Source organism: Corythoichthys intestinalis, chromosome 17 (genome assembly GCF_030265065.1).
Source record: "Corythoichthys intestinalis isolate RoL2023-P3 chromosome 17, ASM3026506v1, whole genome shotgun sequence".
Classification (NCBI taxonomy): domain Eukaryota; kingdom Metazoa; phylum Chordata; class Actinopteri; order Syngnathiformes; family Syngnathidae; genus Corythoichthys; species Corythoichthys intestinalis.
The window spans coordinates 27,240,160-27,264,221 of record NC_080411.1 but is presented as its reverse complement, the minus strand read 5'-3'; the positions used below and the strand labels follow the sequence as shown (position 1 = coordinate 27,264,221).

Genomic DNA, 24,062 nt, shown 5'->3' with positions numbered 1-24,062 from the left:
AACAGTATTGACAGCAGGTGGCAGCAGAGGTTGACTGTCTAACCCAAGGGTGCAGTGATGGCCAAATGAAGCTTCTTGAAGCAAATCATGGCTTAAATATCCCATAATACAGTGAGGACAGCTGCGGCTTATAGTCCAGTGCGGCTTATCTATGAAAAATGCCGTTTTCGTGTAAAATTTGGTGGGTCGCTGCTTATAGTCAGGTGCGTCTTACTATCCGAAAACTACGGTATACATATTGTATAATATCTGGCTTTTCGAAACTAAACCTGTTAGATCAGAGGTGCCTAATATGTTGATTGTGATCGGTGATCACATCCACGTTTGGGGGAAAAAAAAAGTCTGCTATTCCCTTCTTTTTACTGCTATTCCCTTCTTTTTACTGTTGGATTTTTCTTTTAGCTTTTGTGGGGGAAACGGGCCCCTACAACTTATCACTCATCCTCCTTGGCATCTTAGCTTTTACTGACATAAAAGACAGCAAGTCAGATCTCGTTTTTTCACGAGTCACAACATATGCAAACATTCACAGAAAGGAAAGAAAAGTGAATCCATGGATTTTATCACTGGTTGACCCTTCTTTGGCAGTCAGAAACTCAACCAATTCACTGCAGGACCATTTCTCTTTACAAACTGTTTAAACTGTTTAGAAAAATTCCTGGAATGTCTGATGCCTTTTGTTTGTGTGGCATTAGTTTAAGCTGACTATACCTGTTAATTATTGCGATTTTGATGAAGCTCAGGCCACATTTTATGACCAATTCATGCAGAAATTTAAGAAATTCCAAATGGTTCACTTAGTACAGGTTCATACCGCAGGTATGCATTAATGCACAAATCAGATTTTTTCCCCGACTCGAGTCAGGCATTAACTTGTGGACCATTTCAAATCCGATCTTAGTTATTTTCGTTTGTGGTTAGAATCTGATCTGGGCCACATTTTTCCAGAATGTGGCTGCAGTCTGAACTGTCAAGTCCCCCAAATCGGAATTCATGCAGCAATCACTTCAGCAAAGCTCAAGAGAGACAGGGCACACGTTAGCGATGGAGCTGTGCATTAGCGTTAGCGCCTAGCTTGAACGTGGATTTCAGGGAAGATGCGAGCTTGACATCAGTCATAAAAAATAAAATGGGGGCGGGGAGGGATTAAGCCTGAGAATGGTTTTCTTTCTATGCTCCAAATGAGCAATATTTCAAGATTGCCTACACGGCCGAGAGTCAGGGCAAACTGTCTATATATGTGTGCTTAATGCATGCTATCGATCAAATTTAGGGTAACACTTTACAATTATGGTCCCTTAATTAACATTAGTCAATGCATTTTTAGACATGACAATAATTCATTTAATCCCTTATCTAACATTTATTAATACATTAATTAACATGAGTTAATGCATTAGTTAATGCATTTTAAGACAATAACTAATAGTTTGGTAAAATTAAAGGTTAAGGGTGGTGGTGGTGGTGGTGGGGGGGGGGGTTAAGCATTTATAATTTCTTCTATAATTTCTTTCCCAATTCTTAGTTAAGGGACACATGTGCTACACTTTACAATAAGGGTCCAAAAAGCATTCAGTAATATTTAATAAAGGTTAAAAGGGGGGAACTTAAGCATTTATAATTTCTTAGTGAAGGGATATGTGTGCTACACTTTACAATAAAGGTCAGAGAAACATTCAGTAATGGTTAATTAAGGTTAAGTAATACTTATGAGGTATGTTCACGTGAAATAATACCATACTTAAGGTTAGGTTATAATATATATATAATACATAACATTAATTCACATATAAATTAGTTCATTAATAAATAGTTATTAATGTATACTGGTACTGGTAAGTGATTGTTATTTTAAAATGAGAAACATTGCTCTGTAAGTCCTTGGGTGCTGCTAATCTAACCTTAAGTCTGGTATAATTTCACGTAAACGTACCTCATAAGTATTACTTAACCTTATTTAACCATTACTGAATGTTTTTTGGACCCTTATTGTAAAGTGTAGCACATGTGTCCCTTAACTAAGAAATTATAAATGCTATGTTAACAAACCCTGACCCTATGTAGGCCTATATATATTTTCAATTTTATCAAACCATTAGTTACTGTCTGGTTATGCATTAACTAATGCATTAACACTTGTTAATTAATATATTTTTAGATGTTAAATAAGCAATTATATTAATTATTGTAATTAATATGTTACTTAAACATTAGTTATTGTCTAAAAATGCATTAACTAATGTTAATTAAGGGACCCTTATTGTAAAGTGTTACCAAATTTTAATATAAGACTAAACAGGGATTATTTATGTCTGGTATTTGTGTCCTCTTTTTGGAAATCAAAATATGATCACACTACAATGACGTTGAGCCAGCAATCGTTTTGATGCTCCTGCGCATGCAGGTCAGTTTGCACAGCGCAAAATCGGAATTGTGCATCAAGACCTGCGGTATGAACCTAGCCTTTGTGTTTCCTGTACCTATTGGAATTATGACCCAAACGTTTAACGCTAGTCTCTGTCTGTGTTGTCCACAGCATATGCACGAAACTGTCCAGGTGAAGCATCAGCCACAGACGGAGCATGAGCAGGCCTTGGCGGCCCTTCACACCAAGCAAAAGGAGATCCATCAATTGCAAAAGGTCTGGAATATAGATAGTAAAGTAGAGATCATAGCAAAATCCTTTTTGCACAAGACTTATGATCATGTTCTCTCCTTTGTTTGTATCATTTTAAAATTCTTTGTATAATGCTAAACATGATCTTTTATTTAAATATTATTGTCACATTTCCCACATATAACGTATATTCAATGTCTTTCAAAAGACAGTCATCATTGTGGTATTACCTCAAACGGTGGTATGTTTGATTACCATTCTATTTTTTGTATGATTATAGTAAAATTCTCAGCGAGTAATGCATACATCTTAATGACAATTGCACTTATCCTTTCACCTAATTATTATTGTGACATCTGGGTAGTGGTCTACAATCCATTAAGTGCTATTATAGTTTTAGCTGTTATGTTTGTGCTGAGTCACTGTTGATCCCGGATGGAAAATACACGTTGTTGCTGCATCGCCTTGTCTATTTGAGTTGCTAAAAATGTCCTTTTTGTTGTTAAATTTATACTCTTCTCAAGTTTGTCTTCCTGTAGCCTACACACTTTTCTGTAGGGGTTTTAATTTCTGGTGTCCTCGATGAACCAAATTCTCCTTGTGAACATTGAATGTAAAATGAACAGCATGTTGTGTTGCCAACATATTGATTTCTCTATCCTCTACTCGGCTCAACAATATTCACTATTGTTTATTTACGCATCATGCACATATATACAACAAAAAAAAGCCTCAGGCATAAACAAATTTTTTCCGAATAACACTGTAATATGAAGGTTCATGCATTGTTAAAATGTGTTCACACAATTCTACTAATACATTCTGTAATCATTAGTTTTATCCACCTACATTATGGATAATCATAGTGTTCAGTAAAGTAAGTTAATTATGTTCTGATGATGTGGAGAGAGACTCGTCTAAGGTAATGCAAATGACTAACCAAAGTTGGGAAATGACGCACCTTTTACTACGTTGTTTTTCTTCATGGTACAAGTGGCAATACAGTAGGCCTATATTATGAACGCTAAGTGTGTATGTGCTTCCGTAACACACATTACTGTGTTTTATCCTTGTATTTTTTTCCCCACACAAAAAGCCAAACAATGACAAAAAATGCATAAAACTATTGCACAAGAGTTAAACTAACAAAAACTAATTTTGCACGAACTAAAATTGCTACTCATCTGTTATTCGTAGATGGATGAGAATGGAATTGGTAGGTGTAGGCTAGGCGTGGATACGCATCGGTACTTGGTGCCCGATTCTAATTAATTTGATTAATTAATCGTGGAATTATAATTGCTAAGTCTATGTTTATTTGTGGGTGGGTCAGAATTAAATTTGATAGGTATATTCTGGGGATCAATACGTACGTATCGATCCTTGGAGCCCTATTTCTTTTTTCCTTTGTTTCAGGGCTTGATTAATTGCAATCATTAGTTGAAGACTTATTTTGCTTGTAGATTCCAGTAAAGTAACCAAAGTGGTTGTAGCTCACTTTAAGTAAGAGTAGCGTTACTTCAGTATTACTCAAGTAAAAGCAAAAGTAGTCGTCCAAAAATTTTACTCGAGTACAAGTAAAAAAATTATTTGGTGAAAAGAATACTCAAAGTAGTGAGTAACATTGTGAGTAACTGCTTATATTTTTTGTTGGATTTTTTTTAAACAATGTTATTTTTTTTTCTGAGCATAAAGTTTTCTATATCAACCATTGTTATAATGATACTGTACAATAACCCATTACATAACCACATTAAGCCAAAGAAATACAAACATACAAAAAAAAAAAAAATTGCATTACGACGAGAGAAAAAAAAAATACATAAATGAAGCATTATTTGTCCAAAGAGCATGACTGCCCTCTGGTGGAGAAAATAGGTCCGAGTTTGAATAGTGAAGAGTTCCTTCATAATTACAATTTTGAAATTAAAAGGATCATATCTTCGGTTTTTCTTGGTTAATCGGTGCCAAATAAAAACTGGGAGAGAGGTTAAATCCGCGCTTTCGAGTTGTCATGTTGAGGGCAGCGCTCGATATCAAATACTTAATTTTTTACGGTGCTTTAAAGTGCCTGTGACATGAAAAAGCATGTTTATTTCATAATACACGTGGCATTTTATGCTCCTGAATAAAATGGACCGCTTGGATGTGTGTGGAAGCGATCGCTATGTTTATTTAGTGTTTTTGAATCCCGCGCCATGAAAATGAGTGACTTCCGGCAACAGTCTTGAGTTGAGAAAGAGGGGCGCTGTGACGTGTACGGAGGAAGGAGTCCTCTTCACCATACAGCTATACTGTTGTATGAGAGAATTCAGCTGACTTTGCGGTTTAATACGTTTATTTTTAGCATCACGCCAGCCAAACGGCTGCAGAAAAATCTTTCTGTAACGAGGGAGAGGCGTGTGCGCCTTTTTGGGGTTTCAAAAGGTTACCATTCACCGGTGGATATTGGCCAAAACAAGCCCTACTACTGTGGGACCATTGGACTTACGAGGAAGTTAGTAAACATCGTGTTTTGTATTATGTCAAATACTGGGATCAATTTATGATATAGGTGGCTTGCATTTTGTGGTTGACATGCGCTTTGTCCCCTCGGCCGACGACCGGCGGCTTGTCGCACATCCCCTTGCCGGGAGAGCACTGTACTCGGCTTATTCCCCTCCTCTTAATGTGCCCGGTGTTCTGTCAAATTTTCCGACCGATCAGAAATTGCAACTTTGAGTTAAAAATAGCTGCGAATACAGCGATTACAAAATAAACACTACAAACTTTCTTTGAATAAAGGACTACTTACTTATGATCATGGATGGGCATGTACCGTGAAAAGCTCTCCTCATACACATTAGCTGCACAACAACTGCAGCCGCCCTCCTCCACTAAGTGTCTCGCTGTTTACGACTTCGCCATGTAGTAAAGCATTATTTTGCCATATTCATGTTGACCATTTGGCAGCTACATGCTCCTCTGACGTCGGCCGGTTTGTTCGGCCGACATTGTCCAGCTGCTTCCCCGGCGAGCTCTCCTGTCCGTAGTAGCAGGGGAACAAACTGTAAATTGTTCTACGCCGGGCGGTTTGCCGATCGGCGAAGAAAATCGACAATCCAGTCGTCATGTGAAATGATCCGGGCTGGTTATGTTTGATTTTCCGCTTCGAAGACTTTGAAACATCACTCGGTTTGGGTAGCGTGTTGGCTAGCTGTCACGCCTCTTGGTTTGTTTACATTCTCCGAAGCCTGAGAAGGGAAATGACATAAGTCCGATTTAGGTGGCATAAAATATCGTTCGGGAGGTGCGACAGTAAAGTTGAAGTCGACAGTTTTGACTATTATGGAGTAATTTTGCCATGTCGTCTTGAATAAATGCATTTTTATTATTTCATATTCCATTTAGCACAAGACTGTTATTTGTCATGACCATGCCATTTATTTAGCTACTGGGGAAAAGTACTTGGATAAAAAGAATATCTTGCAAAAATATTGGAGTAGAGAGACTGAAACAATGACATTTTGCGGCTCTCTTTGTCACGTTTTCCCCGTTCTGAATAATTCCCCCTCAACGGGCTGACTGGTCCTTCCCAAGCCATTTATTTAGCTATTGGGGAAAAATACTCGGATAAAAAGAATATCCTGTAAAAATATTGGAGTAGAGAGACTGAAACAATGACATTTTGCGGCTCTCTTCGTCGCGTTTTCCTCGTTGTGAATAATTCCCCCTCAATGGGCTGCATACTAAATCAGATGAAATCGTGACTCTGCTGACGTCATCCACCTGTTGGGGACGCTAGAGCCCTATAATGGTAGGCGTGGCTAACCGGCAGATTAAAAGACTAATTTCTCGTCATCTGCGCTTTGCTAAATTGTTGTATATAGTTGAATCGTCTAAAAATATGATTCTAATTCACATAATAATCCTATTTAAGACTTTTTTTCTCCTGTCGTACGCACTTTAAAGACATCAAATGATTGGACAGGTTGCCGTGAAGATAGAACGGCAAGCTAGCGTCTGATTGATATAATGGAGTCATGTGATTATTGTTGCGATGTCTCATTGGTGAAATTGGTAGAGCTACCGTGGTAATACATCAGGCATGTCTCTACTCTTGGCATCGCTGGCAAAAAAATAATATAATAAATCTAATATGTAGAATAAAGAGGAAAAATGTAACGACTCTTGTATAGTCCAAAGTAGCGGCGTAAGAGTATTGTTTTTTTCTTCACAAATCTACTCAAGTAAGAGTAAAAAGTATAGCTTAGTAAAACTACTCTTAGAAGTACATTTTTCTCAAAATTTTACCTAGTAAATATACATGTAACGCATTACTACCCACCTCTGGGTATGACTTCAAAGTTAGCTTACTTATAATACTTCATGGCTATAATTTGACCAATTCAATGGCCTAAGCATAAAGATATAGAAATTTATTCATGCTGAACTGGGATTCTGTTTTTACTGAACATAGGTTATGATTTAAAACCATTATCCATTTGTTTAGTGAATATCATATTCTCAAAAGGCATATCCTATTAAAAATGTTACAATATAAAATGATCTCAAGTGAGGAAATAGCATTCGCAAGCAGTTTGTTGTCATTTTAAAGCTGTTCTCATATAGCTGCTACCAACGCTACTTGGACTTTAGTAATTCTGCTCACTACTGTGCCTGGAAACAAACGTGACAGTTCATTAAAAGTGTACTATGCAAGCTATATGGTGGGCTTGTTGAGTGGATAGTTTGGACAGCGTGTCAGGTGTGTCTTGTCCCTTTGCAGCGCATGCATCTTGATTATTGTGTCATGTGTCAGTGTGCGTCTTCTTATTCCAGGCCCGGCTTCAAGCTGACCATGACCATGAGCAAGCCGTCCAACTTTTAGAGGTACAATAACAAATTTTCAACATATGCTGTATTACTGTAAATACACATTTGAGCCATTCCACTGAAACCAGACATTTGGGTCAAAATTTGTTTTTTTTCCCTGTCATGATTGCACTTTTTAATGAGCTTTCCAAAACTGTTGGTTCCCTATGCATTTTCATTGAGAGTCTTGATTTTTTTTTTCTTAGTTGTTTTTCTTGTGTCCATGTGCGTGCAATGGTGTCAATTTATTTTCTTTACAACTGCCTTCATTTCTAATAATCCTGTCCTTCTCACCATAATTGGCATTCCTTCATTTTTTGATTAATCTCTACAATATCTTTAGAAATACATAGATGGAAATTTGCCAGATTTACATTATCAAGATCTTTTAATTGAAGAGCGTTGAAGTATTTCCCCACTCAATTCAGCCTCCCCCCTCCAAGATATTCCAAATTATGTACTTGAACATCATGGGTGCCAATCAAGGTGAGCAAGACTGTCTATTATTATTATTTTCTTTCAATCCAATTTCTTTTTTTTTTTTTTGCTTTGTTTCTGTCCTGCCATTTTTTTTCTGAACAGAACAATCAGGGCAAAATGTTTCAGGTATTATCCTATTCCTTCTGTGATTAGTTTTTATGACCTCCCGGAAATCCCATGTGGGACTTTTCAACATATTAGAAATAATCTATTCAGGATAACTAAACCATACTCTATATTAAAATTGTACCTTCATGACAGTACTTCTATTACAGTGGATTTAAAAGGTCGGGTCCCAGGTTTCTGGTTTAAAAGAAAAAAAGAAAAAAAAAAAAGACACCAATGTCATGTTTTCCAAACCAGCAGTAATGTGACCTATCAATTTCACAACTAAAGAAATTTGTTTGCACTGATTGACCCAAAATAAAGTTCAGCTCTTCTACTTGGTTATTTTTATGTTTTTTTTTTTTGTTTTGAGCTAAGGTTGGCATTTAAACATCCATCCATCTTCTATCGGTTATCTACGTTTGGGTCATGGGGGGAGCAGCTTCATTAGGGAAACTTGGGGGTCGTTTACATGGTGACGCTGCGACTCCAAGACGTAACAATTGTGTTGCGGAATGGCTTCGTCTTTACACGGTGATGGCAAAAACGGAAGGCGAAGACGCAAACTTTTGATTGTGGGTATTGCTCCACAACAATATGAATGGAACGCTTTCACTCCGATGACGTCAGCACTCACACACGTACGTATCTTTGGGCATGCGCAACCGCTGCTACTACTACTGCTAGAACATTGAATATATTCGATGGTTAAGTTTTTGTGCGTTACCGGCTATGACACAGTCACGTGACAGAGACACTTAAGAGCCGCGCGCGTTCCGGCTTGAATAGAGAGTTCACAGAGAGCAGCAGAGCTACAGCGGCTGGACACAGCAATTCGAGCTAACAAGACTCTTAACATTGCATACCGCTTCAACATATTCAGTAGTATTTAGTTTTCATTCATTTTAAATTAATATTCTGTCCGAACAAGCTTAACAGAGAATCCACACCGTGCCATCACACATCAAGCAGATGAATATGTAACTTTTTCTCCGCAGTGACAAAAACAGCTGACTGTGGCCCCAGTAGGTAGGCTACATATGGAACAATGAAATTAACAGTTCACCTGCTGTGGCCTGAATGCAGTCTTACACCTTCCTCCTGGTGCGCATGGACTTGAATTGCGTGCCCGCTTGTGCAGTCCCTGTTTTTTCACCTCTTTTATCTACACCATCGTCGTTTTGGGGCTTTTTGAAGAAACTTCGGACACTCAGTTGCCTTGGCATTTTTCAGAGTAAGGCCAACGACGTCATGCATCAAGAGAGACAATAGCTAATTAATATGCTCACTCGCCACCCTGTGGTCTGGGGTGTGAATTGCAACCTGTCAAAATGACAGATGGACTTCAGTTTTTTCCGTCACCGTTTTAAAAAATCGGTCAACGACGGAAAATGTTCAGTTAACGCGACCCCTGGATTTAACACACAATTGTGATCTCGTTTGAATGGAGACCATGTTAATGCAAACATAAAATGTGTCGCATTCTCGTAGCGTCACCATGTAAACGGCCCCTCAGACTCTTCCCGGCCACTTTGGCCAGCTCTTCCAGTGGGATCCTAAGGACGTGCCTGGAACGCCTCACCAGGAGGCCGTCCAGGGGGCATCCTAATCAGATACCCGAGCCACCTTACCTGGCTCTTCTCAATGCGAAGAGCAGCGGCTCTTTTTCGAGCCCCTCCCGGATAACCAGGTTTCTCATCTTATCTCTAATGAAGAGCCCGGACACCCTGCGGAAGAAACTAATTTTGGCTGCTCTATCCGGGATCTTGTTATTTCGGTCATGACCCACAGCTCGTGACTCGTGAGCTCATTGAGGGTAGGAACAAACATCGACTTATGTTGCACCGATACCATTTTTTGGCCCAGATACCAATACCTGGCTGTGCAGTATTGGCCGATACCAATACCATACCGATACCACTTTGAAATTTATATATATTTATATATACAAAGTGAATCCAGTAGAACTTTTTATTGCGTACCTAGTTTAGGTGACAATAGTTTAATAAAGCTTTAGCTCTCAAAGGCCAAAATAGTGCTAAATTTGTGAAATTAAAACATGTATAATACTAGCCCCAACAGTAAGAAAGTAAAAATACTTCATAATTAATACACTTTTTAAACCCCAAGTTTTGGCCAAAGAATGCAACTTTAAGTAAGAGCAATTGACCACAGCATCCTGTCTCTCTATTAGCCTCTCTCTTTGTGCACCAGCAGCAACACACACTTAGCCACTCAGCTTGGCTTACTTTGCTTACTTCTACAGCACTTTTGAATAGGCTTGCCACCCGTCCTTTGAAATAAGGAATTGTTCCGAATCGGGAATTAAAAGTTGTGTTCCGTATTGAACCAATGCGGAATATATACATATATATATATACAGTGGGGAGAACAAGTATTTGATAAACTCACAACGGGAAAACCCATTGGCAATGTATCAAATACTTGTTCTCCCCACTGTATATGTGTGTGTGTATGTATATATATATACTGTATATATGTGTGTGTGTGTGTGTATATATATATATATATATATATATATATATAAATACATTTCTATGTATTTTAGAAGTTTTAGGAATGTCCCTTTTTTTCGTCGCCTGTACGGCTTTGGGCGCGGGTGGAGCTTCCTTTATTTCTATTTCTGAAAGGTGGCAACCCTACTTTTGAAACAGATCTCAAATTACTGCGGCATTTCTCTCAGTAAAAGACAATAAAAGTAAAGTAGACTAAGTGAACTGACCAGAGATTGTTGCTCTGATCGAGCCCCCTTCCTCTGGATAGCAGTCCTGCTGTTGCAGCCTTAAACTCTTTGTGTTCGTTCACATTTTTCGTCTTCAAATGTTTTATCAGGTTCGAGGTATTTAAACTGGCCGATTTAACTCCACCTCCAAACTGTAGGGCCGCAAATCTTGCATGCAGCCATTGTACTCGACGGAGATTATAAACTGAAATATTTCCAGACCGCCGACATTTTGCTCTCGTACTTTGTTTTTCCTACATATGAAAAAGCTGCCCCCGCATTGGTTAAGAGCGGCTATTGGCCCGTTTTCATTGGTCTGGAGCAGGCCAATAGCGATAGCTGCTTGGCAAAAAGGGATCACGTGTCATCACACAATAGAGAGTGTTGTGAGCATCAGGAGAAAGAAAGGCTGTGGTCAAGTGTTATAATACTGGACCGTTAATGGTATCGGCGCCCTCTTTGTTGGTACTCACCGATACTCATACCACCATTTCGGGCTGGATCGGCCCCCCTGCCGATACTCGTATGGGTGCATCTTTAATATCGACCAGTAAATAGAGACATTTACCTTCCGGCCCAGCTCCTTCTTTACCAAAACAGACCCATACAAAGTCTGCATCACTACAGATACAGCACATATCCACATTTCACTGTACTCTTTTCTCAACCTGACAAAATGTTTGGGTCTGCCGCATCAGCATCCTCCCCCATCATGGAGCAAACTCGCCACCAGTTGACAGCTCCGCCTCTCTCTCCACCCTAGTGTCCAAGGCATGCGGCTGCAGTCCGATGACACGATTACAAAGTCAATCGTCAAACTGTAGTGTATGGTGTCCTGGTGCCAAGTGCACATATCCGCGATGAGCGCATCAGTCCAATATTAGAACACCGGTCGGGTTCTTATCGGGGTGTTCAGTCCTCTCAATCACACCCTGTCATTGCCCACGTGAGCATCGGTAGAACCCAGCAGAACAAGGCTGTGCATATTTTTGATATTTATTTTATAGGATGTGTTGGATGCCTATAGGTTTCATAAGCCCATACTTCTTCGTGATGTTTCATGTTATGTAAGTTGTAATATCAGGTATGTGAGCAGCGGTGCAGATGATTTCACACATTCATGTATGGCGATTATAGACTGCCTTGGGATTTAGTACAAATCACTGCTTTCAGTTCTTCACAACCTTTTTTTCTAATTGCTTCTATATTAGATTGACACTGACTTGTACGTAATCTTCTAAAATCAGAAGAAATAATACGTGAACTGCATACATAAAGGATAAGTCTTGGCTCTTAACATACTTCTCACATCTTTTCTCTGTAAAAGGTCCAGATTTGTGACCTGGAGCCGACATGCAGGTCACAGAGTGAACACTTCCATCCGCTTTCCAAAGAGCTGCTGAATTTCAGTTTACAATCCCGTCCTGTGGAGATCCTCCTGAGTAAAGCCCCCACCAAATCCTCCAATTTCCTCCCGACAGAGGAGGAGCTCCCAAAAGTCGTTGTCGGATTTGAAACCCAGCCAGAAGCAGGTAGGTCAAAACTTAAATGTTGAAACCAACCTCACACAGTTAAATAGATGAAAAGTGAAATCAAATGAAAAATAAACCAATTTTCTTTCATTCTCTAAGGTGACCTTGCACTGAAGTCCCATTTTCAGTTTCATACATCCAATAGGTCAAAATGGATGTGGGATCTTTTTTTAAATTGGTCACGTATAAAGTTCGTAGTTTTGTGATTGTCACTTTTTTGAGTTAAATATGAACGCAGTCTCAGTGTGATGCCATACTGCCCCTTATTGTACAAATACCTGCCCACTTTTTCTTTCCTGGCTGCCGACATGCCAATAGCTATGCAAGGTCTTAACATACATTAAACATTTGCCCATTGACACACCCACTCGCCTACAGCCAATTACGGCCAATTATATTCAAACAGTAAATATTTAAATTTGTTTCAGCTTGAAAAATGACATATAAGCATTTTCAAATCAAATTGTCTTGTAAATTTGATAAAAATAACATAAAAGGTTGATAAAATATAATGCAAGAAAAACAAAAAGCAACATCACCTTTAAGCCTTTATATCTCTTATCTGGTCAGATTGAAGCCCTCACCCCACTACCCCTAAATTTAATAACAACTTTATTTTTTAATTTTAAAAGTAATTTTCTAGTAATTACTTCAGTATTTTATTTCTGTAACTTTGTGACTATATTATACCAAGTTTATGAGTTCATTCAGCTTTTTTTTCTTTATTAGAATGCCATGTTTTTTTTCAGTACTTCAATTTTTAGCATCATTACTCCCACAGTACCGCCTTGAGATACGAGTCACTCAATTTCAAGTTTTTAGGTGTACAATTTAAAAAATTTTTTTTTTGCTTTCACTTGCGAAAAAAAAAAAAGTGGAATTCTTGCACTCTACAGTGGCAGTGAACCCATCTCACTTTTCAACAGTGGTGGATGAAGTACTCACTTTTTCTTTTTTAACGTAAGTAAAAGTACAGATACAGGTGCAAAAATTATAAAAAAGTTCAAGTATCTAAGAAAAAATGGACTCAAGGAGAAGTACAAAAGTACTTGCTTTAAAATTGACAATTAAGAAGTAAAAGTATTGTCTCCCGATGCAAAAAATGTTATATACAAATATATAAATACAGTATATATATAATATATATAATAATATAATATTCAGTTCTATATTAAGAAATGTTTACATATCAATGTTTGATTTTGTTTTTCTTTATCTCTGGAAAAGAAAGTCATTTAATTGCAGGTAAACAACAAAAATTAACATTACATTACTCATTAAACCAAATATATCAACAAAAATGCATATTCTAACTGTGAAAAAAGTTAGAGCACCCTACCATATAATAGCTAGTGCTACCCCTTAAGTTTTTCACGAGACTATACTAGTGTATACAGAAATCTTGAGTCAGTATTCAAAGAAAGAACCCGAAAATTCAGTTTTATTTAAAACTGTGCAGAACAGAAAAAACAAGCAAAAAAATGACTGCACTTTAAACAGAAGCTTAACAAGCTAAAAAAAACTCCAAAATTTACAGTAAATGGCGGATTGCAAGAAACTATCAGGTGTCTACCGCCACCTACTGTACATGAGTGTGCAGCACCCATCTGTAGGTCCTCCTCTCCTCTTATTGTTGTTTTTTTATTGGTCAATATCTTGTTCACCTGCCTAGTCTTGCTTGTACAGATGTTGCTGCCTCTAGTGCTCAATTACGGTATAATTGCACGAAGCTTATCGGTTGTGCCGGACACATGAAAACGATAATATGTATTCAAAATGAGAGAAAGAAAAACAACCAACCAAACAAAGCAACGTGTAACGCAGGCAACAATTTGTAACTAGTAGAGTAAAAAGTACAGAGATGGTGTTGTAAAATGTAGTGAAGTAAAAGTAGAAAGTACCACTTACACAAAAATGTACATTCCACCGTTGCTTTTCAAACACAGCATTTTGGCAGATCAACTCTTCAAAAAAGATGCTTCAAACTGTTTATTGCCACTTCCAGTTAAGGTTTACTGTTAAAGTAAACAAACAACAATGAGAAGTGCATGTTGTATATTTAGAACAAACACAACTTTCCCTTTGGAAACTTTGTTTAGCTAAATGCTAACAAACATTGCTAAACTCTTGGTGATTTACAGTTGTGGTCAAAAGTTTACATACACTTGTGAAGAACATAATGTCATGGCTCTCTTGAGTTTCCAATTATGTCTACAACTCTGATTTTTCTCTGATAGAGTGATTGGAACAAATACTTCTTTGTCACAAAAAACATTCATGAAGTTTGGTTCTTTTATGACTTTATTATGGGTGAACAGAAAAAAGTGATCAAATCTGCTGGGTCAAAAATATACATACAGCAGCGCTAATATTTGGTAACATGTCCCTTGGCCATTTTCACTTCAATTAGGCGCTTTTGGTAGCCATCCACAAGTTTCTGGCAAGCTTCTGGTTGAATCGCTTACCATTGAATCATTGACCACTCCTCTTGACAGAATTGGTGCAGTTCAGTTAAAATTGATGGGCTCTGACATGGACTTGTTTCTTCAGCATTGTCCACAAGTTCTCAATGGGGTTTAAGTCAGGACTTTGGGAAGGCCATTCGAAAACCTTAATTCTAGCCTGATTTAGCCATTCCATTACCACTTTTGATGTGTGTTTGGGGTTATTGTCCTGTTGGAACACCCAACTGCGCCCAAGACCCAATCTTCAGGCTGATGACGTTGGGTTATCTTGAAGAATTTGAAGGTAATCCTCCTTCTTCATTATCCCATTTACTCTCTGTAAAGCACCAGTTCCATTGGCAGCAAAACAGCCCCACAGCATAATACCACCACCACCGTGCTTGACGGTAGGCATGGTGTACTTGGGATTAAAGGCCTCACCTTTTCTCCTCCAAACATATTGCTGGGCATTGTGGCCAAACAGCTCGATTTTTGTTTCGTCTGACCACAGAACTTTCCTCCAGAAGGTCTTATCTATGTCCATGTGATCAGCAGCAAACTTCAGTCGAGCCTTAAGGTGCCGCTTTTGGAGCAAGGGCTTCCTTCTTGCACGGCAGCCTCTCAGTCCATGGAGATGCAAAACACGCTTGACTGTGGACACTGACACCTGTGTTCCAGCAGCTTCTAATTCTTGGCAGATCTGCTTTTTGTTGATTCTCGGTTGAATCTTCACCCTCCTGACCAATTTTCTCTCAGCAGCAGGTGATAGCTTGCGTTTTCTTCCTGATCGTGGCAGTGACAAAACAGTGCCATGCACTTTATACTTAGAAACAATTGTTCGCACTGTTGCTCTTGGGACCTGCAGCTGCTTTGAATTGGCTCCAAGTGACTTTCCTGACTTGTTCAAGTCAATGATTCGCTTTTTCAGATCCATGTATGTATATTTTTGACCCAGCAGATTTGATCCCTTTTTCTGTTAACCCATAATAAAGTCATAAAAGAACCAAACTTCATGAATGTTTTTTGTACAAAGAAGTATCTGTTCCAATCACTCTATCGGAGAAAAATCAGAGTTGTAGAAATAACTGGAAACTCAAGAGAGCCATGACATTATGTTCTTCACAAGTGTATGTAAACTTTTGACCACAACTGTAAATAGCATCGTAATGGTGTTCTATTTAAGCGAATGATATTTGAATGCAAACAATGGAACATTACATACATACAGATAACAGTATGTACAGTAGGTAGTAGATATAATACCAGGGACTTTTTTATTTTTATTGTTAAATACAATACTGCAGTATATCGACCATGTATGTCCATGTACCTTTATGGAGAGATTTTTCTAATGGCATTTCCAATCTTTTCCATAGGAAAAGATGATTTAAGGGATGGGTGATCATAGGGTCATGGAATAAAATTTGTATGCTCAAGTCACCACTGCACTATTTTGTGGATTCATATCAAACTGATTTGAATGAGCTTATTGGAGATTTGGCGAGTGCTACTGAATTGGCCGCTGTTCTAAACTGTCAATGTGGTCTATCATTAGATGTGGAAATCAAAGCCAGTCCACATAAAACAGGCATTAAAATTGAGGGGCCCATCTGCTGCCACAATCACACACTGTGTTGACAAAAGTCTTGGGACTCTTCAATCTGAATTTACCCCATTGCTTGTGTATTTTAACACGTTAGACTTTTTTTCTGCATGCTGGAGCAAAAATTTAGGGACCATCCCGTCCATAACGGCATGGTTTTTATGGTATACTGTATAATTAGTTTGTTTCAAACAGAACATGTTTTGTACCAAGGATATCAGTGTGTTAATCACCCTGAAGTATTTATTTCTCTTCTGAACACATCCACCATAATTAATGACAGGATTTTTAAACAAAATAAGATGAGTGAGTTAATGCCCTCTTGACTTGGAAATCGTCTCTCTCTACATATGCATGCTATCAATGCAAATGCACATGATGAGCCAGATCAATACCTTGTGGTTGAACACATTAGTATTCTAAAAAGATGTTATGTGAGCTACCTCGCCAGCAGATCAGTATTGTAGATGTGGTCTAGGTGTCCTTCGACAAAATTCTTGAAATTATTTTATTCTATTTTATCGTACTACAATATACCAGAGTTACTCATAGCTTTTCTTTCGAGAACAGATAGAGAAGATGAACTGGTTGTAGTGCAAGTAGTATTCATATTTGTTGTAGTAAAGAAGTGCCTCTGGATACAATATGTTGCCCGGATTATTTTTTTCTTTGAAATGGAAGGAAAAACCTGATACACGAGTGTAATGTGCCACAGTCAGGCCCGGATCTAGGTTTACCCACCAGAGTAGGCACTAAGAAATCTTGAGGGGGCACCTCCAATGCAGGCTTTTTTTTTTACCCTCTGCATTTCTCCGGGCTTGGGATCGGCGCAAGTAGGACACTGGCTTGTGTCCCGTTGAGGCTGCATTAATTTTTGGGCGGTTTATTTGTTTTTTTTTCATTCATCTATCTACTTATTCTCGCAGTCGGCGTGATGTCACGATGACGTCGTCTCGCATAGCAACATGTCGCCATTTTGAGATGGGGGCACGCACAGGTAAACATCTGTAATCCGCAAATTCATATATTTCAGCTTGGTTTTGCCTCTTTTTTTCATAAAAAAGTCTTAAACATGACTTACTATTATCACGAGTCACTGCCGACAGACGCGAGGAGGTGATACAACTTAAAAGTAGCGTGTATTTGCCTGCAAATCTGCCTATACAAAGTTGCGGCTGATAGCTGGATAAGCAATCTAAAGGAATTGCCCGCAGTGGAGTTCGGAAACATCTACAACTACCTCATAAAGTCACCCAGTAAGTTGACCTTTATCAGTTAGGTGGAATACGTACTGTGTGGAAGTAAGAAAACTGGTAGTATATACGGAGTGATTATTTCTGCCGTAACAGGTAATTCTTCTCCAAGTGTTATTTAGCCGTTAACACGTCACGGCAAAATAACACCAGGCTAATAATATACTGATTGACCGATCAGAGCAGTTCACAGCAAAAGAAAAATAACGCTTTGCGAGTTGTCGGTTACGGTAATAATAACCACTGCCTAGTCTATTGAATCCTAGCAGCTAATTGGGGCAAAAAAAAAATTGATTAAAGTTTACTCACCAGTAATAAAATGTCGGCTGCAAACGTAAATGTGCCTGGATTTAGATTCCCACTGGCGAGAATGGTCCACAGAAACGTCTTCTTTTACTGTTCCTCAATTGATTGCTTTCAGCTATTAGCTTGTCCTTTTTCTTCTCACGAGGAAGAATGAAGAACTTCAAATGCGGCTCCAAACTCTTCCTTGTGTTACAACCCGTAACACGGCAACATTTAGTCATTCCGACGGAAAAAAAGACCGCAAATAAGACAAAAGTTCAACGCGTTTGTACTACAATGCACGACAGAGCAACTGCTTTTTACTTGTGTTTTGCCCCAATTTCAATATGGCAATGCTTTGTTGTGGCTGGTGACGTCATAAATGCCCGGATGTCCGACTGCAAGAATGTGTCTGGAGGAGAGAGAGGAAGCGCGTGGATAACAAACGAGGTTGGAAAAACAGCTTATTTTGGTGATTGCTTGTTCGGCGTGGTTGCAGCCAACAGTAACTGTTAATCCTGCAATAAAAAAGTAGGTGGGACCAACTCTCCGTGTGTTCTCTATATCCAGTGTAACACTACAATAGATATTCCCGACATTTTGATTGGGTGGGCACGACTCACGTCTGGGTGGGCCGTGCCCACCCCGGCACCCCCATGCATCCGGCCCCGGCCACAGTGGAATCAACTTCATTCACAAGAAGCAACAGTTTTGTAGACAGTGAGCAATTCTTAAAAAAATAGCCTTCAAACAGTTTGATGCTAGTGTTCGTGTACAAAGTAAATGAATCACAACAGTGGGCGCTTTCACACTAGCACTGTTTGGTCCAATTTAAACAGACCAGAGTTCTTTTTCCCAGATTGTCTGCTTCGTTTTGGAAATGTGAACATGTATCCGAACTCTAGTTCGGACCAAACAAAGAAATTCTGGTCCGGTCAAAAATCCTGGGTCTCGGTCCGCTTTAAGCGCACCCTGCTTCGCTTGTGAATGCAGCCAGAGCAGGGTGCGCTTTTGCTACATTATGTGCAGGGTCACATTGTGGAGCTGTGATCCTCAAGGCTGTGACGCTACACGGAGGGCATCCTTGGAGAGAGACAGCGAGAATCAAAAGTGATATTTGCCATGTGGCAAAATGGATTTTGCTCTTTGCCAAAATCCATCCATCCATTTGCAAAGAGCAAATGGATTTTGCTCTTTGCCAAAATCTATTTTGCCACATGGCAAATACCACTTTTGGTTCTCGCTGTCTCTCTCCAAGGATGCCCTCCGTGTAGTGTCACAGCCTTGAGCATCACAGCTCCACGATATGACGCTGCACATAAAGTAGCAAAAGCGCACACTCCTCCGGCAAAATGGATTTTGGCAAAGAAAAATGCCACATGGCAAAATCCATTTTGCCACATGGCAAAAAATGCCAGATGGCAAAAAACAATGGCACATGGCAAAATCAATTTTTCCCTCTGGCATGTGTGCCAAAAAAAAAAATGCCACATGGGAAAAAACAATGCCACATGGCAAAATCCATTTTGCCACAGGGCAAAAAAAATGCCAGATGGCAAAAAACAATGGCACAGGGCAAAATCAATTTTTCCATCTGGCATGTGTGGCAAAAAAAATGCCCTATGGCAAAATCTATTTTGCCACATGGCAAAAAATGCCAGATGGCAAAAAACAATGGCACATGGTAAAATCAATTTTTCCCTCTGGCATGTGTGCCCCAAAAAAATGTCACATGGGAAAAAACAATGCCACATGGCAAAATCCATTTTGCCACATGGCAAAAAAATGCCAGATGGCAAAAAACAATGGCACAGGGCAAAATCAATTTTTCCATCTGGCATGTGTGGCAAAAAAAAAATGCCCCATGGCAAAATCTATTTTGCCACATGGCAAAAAAATGCCAGATGGCAAAAAACAATGGCACATGGCAAAATTAATTTTTCCATCTGGCATGTGTGGCAAAAAAAAAAAGCCACATGGCAAAAAACAATGCCACATGGCAAAATCCATTTTGCCACATGGCAAAAAACAATGCCTCATGGCAATTTTTTTTTTGCCACATGACAAAAACAATGCCACATGGCAAAATCATTTTTGCCACATGACAAAAGAAAATGCAATATGGCAAAATCCATTTTGCCACATGGCAAATTCCACTTTTCGTTCTCGGCCCTTCTGTCCTTGGAAGCGGAAGTACAGTGCGCACCGTATTGAAAATCAACAATGGCAACATCACAGACGATTAACCCTGGCCAAATGTAGTTGTGCTGCGCTAATCAGTTGCATTTGATACACAGAATCGTGTTCTAATGTGGCGATTATGTGTTGCATGCTGTTCCTGAACATACAGTGTAAGAGTGACAGTGGCCGAGACAGGCGGAGCCTCTCCGGGCGGCCGTTTTGTGAGTCTCGCTCTCCTGGAAGTGGCGACAATTTGACAGTCCAAAAAGTCACGAAAGTGAGAGCGATTGCACGCCTGTGTGACATGAGGTACCACGCTGTACCCTTTCGTTGTTTAATTTTCCCCAATGGATTTTTTGATATACTCAAATTCACTCGGCATCGAGTCGGGTCGGAGCGACCCCGCCGACTTGATATATGCTACATTACGTGCAGCGTTCACTCCCCTCACAAGAGGGAGGTATTTCCTCTTCTATTTGTCCAATCAATGAGTGAGTCTTTCGTCCACGTAATGCTACTCGGAAAGTTCGGTTGGCGCAGCGTGAATGCTGAATGCTTTTCAACAAGTCATTTGCAAGTGTTGTTGTGCGTTAGCTCTCCAACCAGACCCTAGTCCTCTTGGTCTAATGTCAAAGCGCCCAGAGCTCAGTAATACAGTGTTGTACAACAGCGCTAATTTCCTCCAGCCATTCATCCATCTGTGCTCCTGCACTACAATTTGTGTTCCCTGCATTTTTCACCCGTTTAACCCCGAGGACATCGATAGTGTTTAAGGACAAATGTGTTACACACGCTTTTTGATGCGGACACACCAGACTCGACGAGGGATGTTGTTTGCCTGCTCACTCACGTTAACAGGAGATCAATAAGCATGCAATGAGACTGAAATGGCTTGCAGGATGAATGACGCTTGCTCTTTAATTGTGACCGAAATCAATTTCTCCCAGGCGATGAGAGAGCACCAAACACACCACCACTGATCTCCCAGTTCTTGCAGTGCCCACAGCAGACTGGAGACAGGGAAAGACCAGATTGGCCGTCTGTCAAGTCCCGCACCGTGAAAACGGACCGTACCTGCTGCACTCAGCAGCTGACCACATCAACGGTGAGTCTTCGAAGTTTGGAATAAAGCCTTGTTTACACACTGCTAAGTCCGTGGGAAAAATATATTGATGCCTATCCTTTTCACTATGAGTTTTATGGTACAATTACTATAATTTTCAGCATGTCTGCCACACAGTTCTGAGGTTGGGGGTTCAATATCCTGTGTTGTGTGTGCATGTTGTCCTCATGCTTGATTGCTTGATTCGGCACATATAAAATTACGAAATTTTGCATATCAGGTTAATTAATAATTAAATTGTTCCCGGGTGTAAATCAGATGAAACTTGAAAAAAAAAAAAAAAAACATTTTCGTGACTGAAATAAAACTTAAGAAGAGGGCTTGTCAATTAAAAAAAATTTTTTTTTTTTACAAAACTAAAACTAATTATTTTGAGAGTGTCTTTTGTGTTTGTTTTCCTTAATTGTTCTCAAACATGATTTTAGAAATCATGTAGATGCAAATGTTTATGTGACAGATCATTCTTTCTGTCAAGCTACAGATGGAGGATGAACCAAGCCCATCAACCAGGTCCAGGCCTCGCTACACAGGCCAGGTTCGCCTTTGCACTGCCCGATACAGGTAAGAGGCCTCATCTCCTCTGTTTGTTTGGAACCTATCAATCAAAATGCAATTTCTCCCTCAGTTATAATCCCTATGATGGACCAAATGAACATCCTGAAGCCGAACTCCCACTTGTGGCCGGGAAGTATTTGTACGTTTATGGCAATATGGATGACGACGGATTCTATGAAGGTGAGATTAAAAATAAAAAACATCAGGTGTTGAACATGTATAAAAGAACATGTAAAAATAAAAGGTCGTCTGAAAAAGTATTTGAACCTTTTGAAACTTCTCACATTTCTGCATAAAATCACCATCAAATGTGATCTGATCTTTGTCAAAATCACACAGATGTAAAAACAGTGTCTGCTTTAACTAAAACCACCCAGACATTTATAGGTTTTCATATTTTATATTGGATTATATATTTATTTTATAGATAAATATTTATTATTATATTAATTTTTATGAGGATAGCATGCAAACAACGACAGAACGGGGGAAATAAGTAACTGAGCCCTCTGCCCAAGGAGACTTGAACAGCAATTAAAACCCATTTTTACCAAACAATTTAAGTCAGGTGTGTGCCCAATCACAGATGAGTGGTTTAAAACTGCCCTGCTCACTATAAAACACACACTTGGTAAGAATTGTCATGCTGAGAAGCATTGTCTGATGTGCATCATGGCTCGTTCAAAAGAGCTCTCTGAAGACCTGCAATCAAAGATTGTTGATTTGTATAAAGTTGGGAAAGGATACAAAACCATCTCGAAAAGTCTGGATGTTCATCAATCGATAGTCAGAGAAGTTGTCTACAAATGAAGAGTTTGGCACTGTTGCTTCTCTCCCAAGGAGTGGCCGTCCACCAAAGATGACACCAAGAGTTCAGCGCAGAATACTTAGAGAGTTACAAAAAAGAACCCAAGAATGTCTGCTAAATACTTACAGAAATCCGTGGCACAGTCCAATACCCCTGTGCAAACATCAACTATATGTAAAACTATGGCCAAGAATGGTGTTCATGAGAGGAGGAAGCCACTGCTGTCTAAAAAAAACATTGTTGGTCGTATAATGTTCGCAAAAAGGCAGTTGGACACTCCACAGACGTTTTGGCAAAAAAATTTTGGGGACTGATAAAACCAAAGTTGAATTGTTTAGGAGTAACACACAACGTCATGTGTGGAGGAAATAATTAACAGCACACCAACATTAACACCTCATCTCCACCGTGAAGCATGGTGGAGGGAGCATTATGATTTGGGGCTGTTTTACTTCCTCAGGGCCTGGACAACTTGCAATCATTATAGGAAGAATGAATTCAAAAGTTTATCAGGATGTTTTGCAGGAAAACCCGGGGCCGTCTGTCAGAAAGTCGAAGCTAAAAAGAAGAATGGATGCTGCAACTGGACAATGATCCAAAACACAGAAGTAAATCAATTTCAGAATGGTTTCAGAAGAACAAAATACACCTTCTGGAGTGGCCAAGTCAATGTCCAGACTTGAACCCCAGAGATGCTGTGGTATGACCTAAAGACGGCAATTCATGCCAGACATCCCAGGAATCTGACTGACCTACAGCAGTTTTGTAGAGAAGAATGGGCCAAGATTAGTCCTGGCCAGGCTGAGCTGCAGCTATAGGAAGCGTCTGGTTGAAGTTATTGCTGCCAAAGGGTGGCCACAAAATATTAAATGTGATGGTTCACTTACTTATTTTCCCCCCTTCTGTCATTGCAAATATGAAAACCTATAAATATTTGGGTGATTTTAGTTAAAGCAGACACTGTTTTTTCATCTGTGTGATTTTGACAAATTGATGGTGATTTTAAGTAGAAATGTGAGAAATTCCAAAAGGTTCAGATACTTTTTCATACCACTGTACATTAATATTAATATTAGAACTGAGAGCAATGTTACCCAGCAACGACATATGATCCATTGGTAGTAATGCGTTACATGTACATGTTACATGAGTAACATCTTAAGGAAAATTTACTTCTAAGAGTAGTTTTATGAAGCCATACTTTTTACTTTTACTTGAGTAGATTTGTGAAGAAAAAAAACACTACTCTTACTCCGCTACTTTGGGCTACACAAGAGTCGTTACATTTTTTCCTCTTTTTTTATTCATTTTAGATTTTATTTATATTTATTTATTTATTTATTTTTGCCAGCGGTGCCAAGAGTAGCTCTGCCAATTTCACCAATGAGACGTCACAACAATAATCACATGACTCCATTATACCATTCAGATGCAAGCTTGCTGTTCAATGATCACGCCAGCCTGTTCAATCATGTGGTG

General features: G+C 39.2%; 1 protein-coding gene across 10 annotated transcripts in view; it reads left to right on the top strand.

Moving 5' to 3' along the window:
- The window catches only part of rimbp2a (RIMS binding protein 2a), a 148,731-nt gene that overhangs the window by 86,704 nt on the left and 37,965 nt on the right, over positions 1-24,062 (top strand). For 9 of the 10 annotated variants that reach the window (XM_057818559.1, XM_057818564.1, XM_057818562.1 and 6 more), the window contains 6 exons: positions 2,537-2,641; positions 7,439-7,489; positions 12,127-12,331; positions 21,045-21,202; positions 21,696-21,781; positions 21,846-21,955. In XM_057818559.1, coding sequence (XP_057674542.1) covers positions 2,537-2,641; positions 7,439-7,489; positions 12,127-12,331; positions 21,045-21,202; positions 21,696-21,781; positions 21,846-21,955 — 715 coding nt within the window. The remainder of the gene's footprint in view (positions 1-2,536; positions 2,642-7,438; positions 7,490-12,126; positions 12,332-21,044; positions 21,203-21,695; positions 21,782-21,845; positions 21,956-24,062) is intronic. The other variant, XM_057818558.1, reaches the window with a different exon arrangement.